Source organism: Ailuropoda melanoleuca, chromosome 12 (assembly GCF_002007445.2).
Source record: "Ailuropoda melanoleuca isolate Jingjing chromosome 12, ASM200744v2, whole genome shotgun sequence".
Taxonomy (NCBI): domain Eukaryota; kingdom Metazoa; phylum Chordata; class Mammalia; order Carnivora; family Ursidae; genus Ailuropoda; species Ailuropoda melanoleuca.
Window position 1 is genome coordinate 80694168 of NC_048229.1, and position 9328 is coordinate 80703495.

Sequence of the window (9328 nt, forward strand, 5' to 3'; positions counted from 1 at the left end):
GCGGCGCTCTCGGTGAGAGCCGGGACCCGAGCGTGGGGTGCCCTGCCCGCCCCGGGCCTCCCTCCCTGACGGGGTCCCCTGTAGGCCCAGCCAGCCCCCCTCCGGGCCCAGGCCCAGGCTCCGACTCACTTCCTCCTCCCGGCTCCTTCCGGGCGGGAGGGGGAGGCCACCGTCCGTCTCCCTGGCTTTGTGCCCGCCCTGCGCGGTCAGCTGCACTTTCCAGGCATCACCCGGGCTGCTTAGGACCAGCGTGATCCCCGGCGGGCTGGGCCACAGCGTGAGCACCTGCCCGAGAGCAGAGGCAGCCCAGGACGCTCACAGACCGGGAGTCCCACAGGCGGCAACAGGGGCTTCTCCCAGAAGAGGTGTGGACAGGCTGGTTCCTCAGTTTTAAAGGCCTAGAACCTTCACCAGGGCCACGCAGTGGATGCCCATAAGGGAGCAAGGCACCAGTACCGACCAGGTGGGACAATGGCAAGCCTAGCCCCCACTTCTTCATCTCCCCGGGGCCTGGAGCAGGTATGGCCCAGGTTAAACAGCAGGCAACTGTCTGTTCACAGGACCAACTCCGGAGGACGGGATGTGCCAAGCTTCTGGGGAAACCCAGAATGCAGGGGTGCGTTCCTTTGTCATCTCCCTCCACCCTCCCCTGCAGGGTCCTAGCCCAGCAGGAGTTTGAGCAGCAGCTCCCACAGCCCCAGCCCCAGCCCCTGGTGGGGGAGGGACAGGGCTTTGGCCCAAGTGTCCACCTCCTCCTGGAAACCTGCCCTGCATTGCACTGTTTCGGAAAAGGGAAGGGGTGGCATTCCTGTGGTTTCAGAACCCAGAAACTTCTGGGCTGCGGGGAATCGTGTCCTTAACAGTGCTCCCACCAGAAAACCCACTTTCCACCTTCTTTCTTGGACAGGGACTTAAAGCCCGACCCAAACCGCATCCTCACACCCATCAGAGCCTTAGTGATCGTGTCAGCCACCAAACGTGGGTCATGGCCACATGTGGAACACCCACTGTGTGGCCAGCAGTTGACAAGCAAAGGGGACAAAAGGCAGCTTTTTCGGGTGCTCTGCCCATACCCTCCCGGCCTCTCAGCACCAGCCCCAGAGCGCTGGTGTCAGAACCACGAAAAAGCACGTCTGCCCCAGTCGGCACCCCTGGCTTTATTCCCAGCAGCCCACAGGGCTCCCGTGTAACATACCCACCCTGGTGCTGCCCTCCCACCTCCCTCTGGAGACACACTGGGGGTCCTTCTATAGAGAAGCATTCCATTTGTACGGCATGGCCCGAGTCTGGCGGAGGAACCACGGGGGGGCTGTCTCAGGCTTCCAGCTTTATGGGGGATCCCTGAGGTCTGCAGTGGTGACCTGTCCTCCGGCTCTCAGCAGGGATGCCAGCTCCCCGTCATGTCCAGCATGTCCAGCAGAGCCACTGTTTGGGGCAGTGGGAGAGGCCTCGGAGAGTGTGTCCAGGGGGCCCTCTGAAGGGGTGCCCAGCAGCTCCACACCGTCCAGTTCAGCGTCCAGCATCGGATCCCTAGTGTCATACCTGTTCTCCTCTCAGCAAAGCACCGGGTGCGGGCTGGGGTGAGGTGAGGCACTTGATGGGGGGGCATTCCCGACAGCCTGGGTGGTGCACAGGGTCACTCATGTGGTCCGGCCTGGAGCCCGGTGTCTAGCCCTCAAGCCCCAACAAGCATCGACCCCCAGCCACCACCCCCAGCTCCCCAGTCCCAGTGAAGCGGCCCTTCTCCCAGCAGCGGCCGGCTCCCCTCAGGGAAGGCCGTCAAGCGGCTGGCTTCGGCAGGCCGTCCGGGCCCAGGAGGTGAGCGTGCTGGTCATCCAGGGTCTGAGGCCCAGGCCCCACCTGTCAGACGGGATGACGGGAGAGGCAGGTAAGTGCAGGTCAGAGGCTAACCACCCACATGGTGACACCCTGACCCGCACCGGGCACCCTGTCACTTGCCCTCCATCCCAGCCCTGGCGTGGACAGCGTGTCCTGGGGGGAAGGTAGAGACCACGGGCCTGGGGGCTCAGGTCATCGGAACTGGACTCAGACCGACCTCATGAAATGCTAGCTCAGGCACTCAAACGGGGTTGCTGACCTGCTCCTGTGGGGTGAGCCAGGAAGGTCCCCAGGATCCCCAGCACCTGTGTGTCTCCCTAAATCTCCCCCCTCAGCATGGGGAACACCAGCCCACAACGCTGGGGGTCCTTAAACATCCACTTGGAGGTAAGTGAGTGAATGGGACAAGCCACATTGTACTCAACGTCTGAAAACCAAAAGGTAATGTCACTGTGTCTTCTGCTCCCACTCTCGGCAAGTCGGCTTCCCAGCCGGGACAGATGACGGCTGAAAGGAGCCCTTCCCCTGGAGACAGGCAGGGTCTGAGCCCACACGGCTGGATGCGCCCCCTCAGTCGGTGGGGCCGCTGGGCCTCACCTGGGTAGCAATGATGTACTTGACGCCGCCGGGGGTGGGGTCCACGTCCAGTGCGGCTCTGAGCTCATCTGAGAGTGGGGCGGGCCTGATAGGCAGCCCCTTCAGAAACCTGGGGAAGGACAGGCAGGAAGGTCCTGAGGCCACGGACGGGAGGTGTGTAGACAGCAGACGCAAGTCAGGAAGCAGACTGGTGGCTGCTGCGGAGGGGAGGGGTCAGGTTTCTTCCGGGGAAAAGCAGAAGCTCCGGAACCAGATGGGAGTGCCGCTCGCACAGGAGTGTGGGCACAGCCCGGGCCGCGCACTCCAAGGCGTGGGAAGGCTGAGCGGTCCGTGGTGTGTATGTGACCTCACACACGAAGCCAAGCGCCAGTAGCGAGCGCCTGGCGGGGTCACCAGGATGGGGAGCTTTGGGTTTCCTCCTTTCATGCCTCACTGGCGGCTCCTGCTTGGCTCAGGGGGAACATAGCCGAAGAAGGAAGCACCTCATGGGGCGCCTGGGGGGTTCAGGCGGTTGAGCAACCGAATCTTGGTTTCGGTTCAGGCCAAGATCTCAGGGTCCTGGGATCAAGCCCCGTGTCAGGTACCGTGCTCAGTGGGGACCCTGCTTCTCCCTCTCTCTCTTTCTCAAATAAATACAGTCTTTGAAAAAAAGGAAGAAGTCAACACCTCCGTCCAAGTGGGACTCCATGGACACGTTCCCCAGAAGACGAAAGCCCGCAAGCCACCCACAGGGTGACAAGAGCAATGAGTTCAGAGTCTCCCACAAGGGGGCCGTCCTTGGTCATGGCGTCTGTCCACCCGGTGAGGAAGTCAGCCTTCCAGCCCCCACCCGCTACAGGTCAGTATTACCCCAACAACGGTGACACATAAGCCGACCCCACATACTCCCGCACCCCTAGCAGGCAGGTGTCCCTGCACTGGCACGGCTGGAAGAGAGAAGTCCAAAGGCCCAGTTGTCCCCGCAAGGCCACGGGCACCACCCCCAGGAGCCATTATGCTACATGCACCTGCACGTGTGGCCACCGGGCTGTGACACGTGATGGTCACAGGGGGCGCCCTTGGTGACACACTGCTTGGGGTCCCTGCAGGGACTGAAATTCTCACGGGACCCCCATTCAGCACCGGGGCCTCAGGGGCCACCGTCCCGCATCTCAGCAAGAAACCCTGCTTCTCCCTCCATGCCTCCCAAACGTGGGGACCCCTAACTCACTTGTCTCCATTCGACTCAGGGGGGAAGCAGTGCCTCACGGCAGCCACAAACTCAGGCACAGTGTCGTCCAGGGTAAAGACCACGGCGTTGGGCCCCGCGTCGAACGTGTAAGCCACCTGGAACCCCCACGGTCAGCGTGAGTGTCTGGAGTGGCTGGCCCGGCTCGTGCCTCTCCTCTGCCGGGGAGACCCGGGGCTGCCCGCCATCGAGCCGGGCCCCAGCAAGCCGCGTGGAAGGCAGCAGCGGCGCCTCCGCCTTCAAGTGCGGGCCACGCACCCACGCACTGGCCAAGAGACAGAGCGCCTGCAGTCCACGGGTAGGCGGGAGCCGCGAAGCCTCGTCTTGGGCTGGCCTGTGCTGGACCGCAGCCTGGCTTTACGGCAGCTCTGGGCCCAAGGGCTATTCTAGGGAACACGCCGCAAGTCTGGGGAGCTGGCAGGAGTGACGTCAGCCCCCACTGGCCCCCACCCGCCTTGCCTTGGTCTGCCCATGGTGGGCGTTGAAACGGTGCACCAGGTGGACAATGCGCCTGGACGTGTCGCTGAGGTACGAGATGGGCGGGAAGGTGTCCAGGCAGGTGGCGTGGAACTGGTTGCTGTCCTTCATGGTCAGCTGGCCGAAACCCTGGAAGTCCCGCTCCTGGACACAGCGGGTCATCTCCGCCATGCGCGCTGGCACCACCGACTCAGCCCGGAACTGCGAGGCACGCTCCTGTGAGGTGCTGGCCACTCCCCAGTCGGAGCCCCGGCTCTGCAGGGCGGCCACCGGCTCCGCAGGGGCTCAGCAGAGCAGACCGGCCTGGCTTTGAAGGATGCCGGTGGAGCCCACAGTGTGCTGTCATGTGCAGGACGTGCCCTGGGCCACCGCTCACCCATCCCGGCGCCAGCCTTACCCTGAGCAGCGGGCTGGTCTCCACGCTGGTCTGCATGCCTGCGGTGCTGCCCATTGGCTTCTTCTCTGCGCTCACCTGCACCAAGAGAAATGGCCTGGACCCCACCCTGCGGCTCCCCGCCTGAAACACCCATCCCGTCCTGTCCCTCCCCAACCACAGAGACAGGGCAGGCCTGGGAACAGCAGCCCCTTCACTGTGGGGAGTCACTTAATGCTTAGCCAGGTGCTTCCATCACCCAAGGAGCCCACGGGCCAGAGGGAGCTCCCCCACCCAGCCTCACTCACCACAAGTATGAGGACTCGGAGTTCGGGCCAGTGAGACTCTGGGGCCACCTGCCGGGCGATGCTGTCCTTCCCATCGGCCCGCTCCCCCATCTGCCACTCCACGAAGCCACCGTACAGGCTCCGGCAGGCGCTGCCTGAGCCCCGGCGAGCCACTTCCGAGAGGTCACTCTCAACCCCGTAGACCCGGGCCAGGGCATACGCTGCAGGCACAGGACGAAGGGCACAGGGGGCTCAGATGGGTGGGGTGGGCATGAAGACTTTGAAAAGCCATGTGGAGCAGAGACCAGTGCAGAGAGGCCTGAAAGGTGGGCAAGAACACGGCAGCTGGCAGTGCTGGGCATCGGGGTGCAGGGCTGGGTCTGGCCAACGGTCCGATGCCAGAGTACAGAGCTGGGGGCGAGCTCTCTGCCCCCAACACTGGGTGTCGTCCTGGCCTTGCCAGTCATCGAGGGTGGCTCAGCACGGGCACAGGAGCTGGCTGAGCAAGTAGGCATCACCCCTGGGGTTCCGGCCAGGCCATACACAGTCAGCCCACCGCCCCCCGCTGCGGTGCCCAGCTCTGCCCAGGTGCGGAGGTCCTACTGGAGAGCGAGCCAGCACAGAGGAAAGCAGAGCAGGGCTTTGGAGGGAGGGAGACCCGTTCCCAGTGAGCCCCTGGAACCCGCTGAGCCAAGAGACTGGCCCTGTCTCAGGCTTGAGCAAGTTTGAGGTGGGTTTCTTTCTTTTTTTTTTTTAAAGATTTNCGATCCCACAACGCCGGGATCACGCCCTGAGCCGAAGGCAGACGCTTAACCGCTATGCCACCCAGGCGCCCCTGAGGTGGGTTTCTGACATATTCAGCCTGGTGGACCCTACGCACAGAACCCCGGGAAGATTTGAGCACTCGGGTCCCTGAAGGCGGCGCGCGCGGGAAGTGCCACCTGCCGCAGCACAGCCCCGCGGGCCCTGGGGCTCGGCGGGCACCCACCTAGGCAGGCGTAACCTGCCGCTGAGGAGGCCAGGCCCGCGGCCGTGGGGAAGTTGTTCACCGACGCGATGTGAACCTTGTAGCTGAGGCTGAGGGGCAGTGGGTCCTCCTCCCCGGCGCTGCTCCGCTTCCGGGCCAGGCGGCGGACTGAACGGACGGGGGAGACGGTCACTGGGAAGAGCAGCCTGACCCGCTGCTGGCAGCTCAGCTGCCACGAGTCAGGAGGAGGCAGCGGCGCGGCTGAAGGAGGGCCTCCGCCCCAGCCCCGGGCCCACACCCCGCTCCGGCTGTGCTAACAGGCACCCCCTCCCCCCGAGGGGCCAGGCTGCGGTGGGAAGTCGGGGGACCCAAGAGGCAGCAGCACCTTCTGTGTACTCAGGCCCAACCCAGAGTGAGAAGGGACAGTGGAGTGAGGAACCGGCCTGGCCCCAGAGCTGCACGCACCCCTCACGGGACCCCACTCACTCTCCCTTAGGCAGGCCTGGAGGCGGGGCTGCCCCACGTCCTCCTCCCGGCCATTCAGCCAAATCCGGTCCTCGGTGAAGTCCTTGCTAATGGCGGCTGTGGTGGTGGTTTTCAACTGGGATAAAAAACACAGGGCCACCTCAGGGGCGGGTGCTGGCCAAGCAGCCCCCTCCACTGGGGAGGGCCTTCCTAAGACGGCCCCTCATGGTCACCCGCTCAGGGGTGGGGATGGCCCTACTGGAGAACAGGGCTCCTGAGGCCAAGGCAGGCCAGGCCGGGCAGTGAGGAAGGCCTCAAGCCATGCTCAGGCTTGGTGCCAGGTCTGGTCTCCAGCACGCAGGGCGCGAGCGACCCACACTTTCGTGGCCCACAGCAGAGCCACTGGGCGTGGCTCCAGGAGGACGGGACACGGACCTCCAGAGGAGAAGAGGGAGCAGGGGAGTGCATGTGAAGAGCGGGTCTAACGGGGGTGGTGGAACCATCACCGGCTGGGAAGCTCTTGCTACCCATTACACAAAAGTTCAACAACATTTGGGTAACCGTCTGCTTTGGCGTTCGGTGCCGGCCATACTAACCTGGTCCTGGTGCAAAGTGACACTCAGAGAGGAGTTGATGGGCAGGACCAGGTCCTCATCTCGCTTTCCCCCTGGAACAGACAACCCAAGGCAAAGCCAGTCCGTTTCCCAACCCTGCAAACCAACACGCTGCTGTCCTCACTCCTCCCCACCAGTGCTCCCCAGTTACCCTCACTCCCATCCCACTTCTCCCCCACCTGCTGGGAGCCTGCTCTTTCACGGCTAAGCCCTCTTCCTCCTGTGCCCTCACCTTCAGGAAGTCCTCCTGGATTGCTCCCTGCTTCAATGGGCTCCCACTCCCACAGCAGAGCTGGAGGCCAGTCCATCCCCCTGCTTCATTGCTTCTGTTTTATCTTGTTTCATTCATTCAACAAATTACCTTGGGAGTGCCTTCCAGACCCTGAGCACTCTGCCGGTAAGGTTCTAGCCTCCCACACAGGAGGAGCCCTCGTTACTGAAACTCCTCCAAGCTCTCTGCTCGTACGCCCTGGAGACACACAGGGCCACCCCCAGTCCCCGCACGCCAGCAACAAGGAAACCTTCCCGGAGGCGAGCTCTCCGTACAGCGCGCTGTCGAGTGTTGGGACATGGACAGTTTCTAGGCGGGGATGATGACTGCTGCCTGGCGGGTGATCCATGACAGCCTAGACACAGACCTGCACACACGTGCCCAACTGATCTTTGATAAAAGTGTAGGAGCAATGCAGAGGAGAGGAGTGGCCTTTTCAGCGAACGCTGCCACAACAACGGGACATCCACAGGCCAGACACAGACTGCAACCCGCCTCTCACACCTTACACAGAAAACTCAAGATGGAGACTTAAATTCAAAACGTAAAACTATAAAACCTTTAGAAAAATACACGGGAGAAAACCTTTAAGTTGTAGGATCAGGCAAATGCGTCTGACTTGACACCGAAACCATGACCCATACCTGGAAAAACTGACACACTGGACTTCACCAAAACCTGAAAAACTTCAGCTCTTTGAAAGACCCTGTTAGGATGATGAAAAGACAAGCTACGGACTGGGAGAAAATATCGGTGAACCGTACATCCAACAAAGGATTGGTGTCTAGAATATATCTCAAACTCAAAACTCCATGGCAAGAAAGTACATGGTCCGAGCAGAACACGGATGTGAGACACAAGCAGACACCTCATCAAAGAGGACACGAGGGTTACAGGGAAGCACGAGAGCAGGTGTTGAGCATCCCTGGACCAAAACCCACAACCAGATGTCAACCCACTGATCAGAACGGCTCAAATAGAAACTAGTGATAAGGGGCGCCTGGGTGGCACAGCGGTTGAGCATCTGCCTTCGGCTCAGGGCGTGATCCCGGCGTTATGGGATCGAGCCCCACATCAGGCTCCTCCGCTATGAGCCTGCTTCTTCCTCTCCCACTCCCCCTGCTTGTGTTCCCTCTCTCACTGGCTGTCTCTATCTCTGTCGAATAAATAAAGAAAATCTTTAAAAAAAAAAAAGAAACTAGTGATAACACCACAGGCTGAAGACCTGGATCGTGCAGACATCGCTGGTGGGAACTCAAAGTGGTGCGCGAAGTTTAAGTTTCTTTTATTTTTTAAAATATTTTATTTCTTTATTTGACAGCCAGAGAGCCCAAGCGGGGCGGGGGGGGGAGGGCAGGGCAGAGGGACAGGGAAAAGCAGCGGCGCCTGGCCTGGGTGGCTCAGTGGGCTCAGGGCTCACTCGGGTCATGATCCCCGGGGCCTGGGATTGAGCTCAGGGGGGAGCCTGCTTCTTCCCCCCCACTTGTGTGCGTTCTCTCAAATAAATAAATAAAATCTTTAAATAATAATAATAAAAAACCTAAAATACAACTACCCTATGACCCAGCAGAGGCATTCCTGGACATTCATCCCCGCAGAAATGACAACTTGTGTTCAACCGAGCCCCCTTACACAAAGTTTTGCGGCCACTTTATTCACCATAAAGCTCAACCTGGAAACAACTCAGCTGCTAAGGAATGTGTGGGATGTCCCCAGCAGGGAAAGGACTCAGCACTAAAGAGGCCAGTAATGACGTGAGTAGCCGCCCCCACGAGTCCCCAGAACCACAGTGAGGGACAAGAGCCACTTCTCAAACCTACACATGCAGTGATTCCACTGACAGCTGTTCTTCAGTTGAGAGCATGTGAGAAATGGACAGCGGCCCCCAGGTGGCCAGCTGCGGGAGACTGTGGGAGCCCAGCCCCGGGGTTAGCCGTCCCCGCGGACACTGTCAGCCCCCGTGCCGCCCCCGCGGACACTATCAGCCCTCGCGCCGCCCCCGCGGCACTGGTCGTCCCCGCGGACACTGTCATCCCCCGTGCCGCCCCCGCGGGGTAGACGTCCCGCGTGGGCCGTGTCCGGCGCCCCAGGCCGCGCACTCACAGTACTTGATGACCGCGATGTTGACCGGCGCCGTGCAGGTCACGGCCACCAGCGACTTCTCAGATGCCATGGCCGAGAAACACCGAACTCAGCCCGCAGCCCGCAGC

The 9328-nt window shown here is 61.6% G+C and overlaps 1 protein-coding gene and 1 long non-coding RNA gene across 2 annotated transcripts; one reads left to right on the forward strand and one right to left on the reverse strand.

The window, feature by feature from the left end:
• Positions 1 to 245: 245 nt before the first annotated feature.
• LOC117804576 lies at positions 246 to 3759 on the forward strand. The gene is made up of 3 exons (XR_004629084.1): positions 246 to 463; positions 561 to 1888; positions 3075 to 3759. It is a non-coding gene; the product is annotated as an uncharacterized LOC117804576 (long non-coding RNA).
• On the reverse strand, positions 1138 to 9291 carry MVD (mevalonate diphosphate decarboxylase). Its single transcript, XM_002913374.4, has 10 exons — positions 9222 to 9291; positions 6830 to 6900; positions 6255 to 6369; positions 5790 to 5936; positions 4823 to 5022; positions 4539 to 4613; positions 4124 to 4342; positions 3647 to 3762; positions 2437 to 2545; positions 1138 to 1860 (listed from the first exon to the last, which is right to left on the reverse strand). The coding sequence occupies exons 1-10, from the start codon at positions 9289 to 9291 to the stop codon at positions 1780 to 1782; spliced, it is 1203 nt and encodes a 400-aa protein (XP_002913420.3). The 3' UTR covers positions 1138 to 1779.
• Positions 9292 to 9328: the final 37 nt, after the last annotated feature.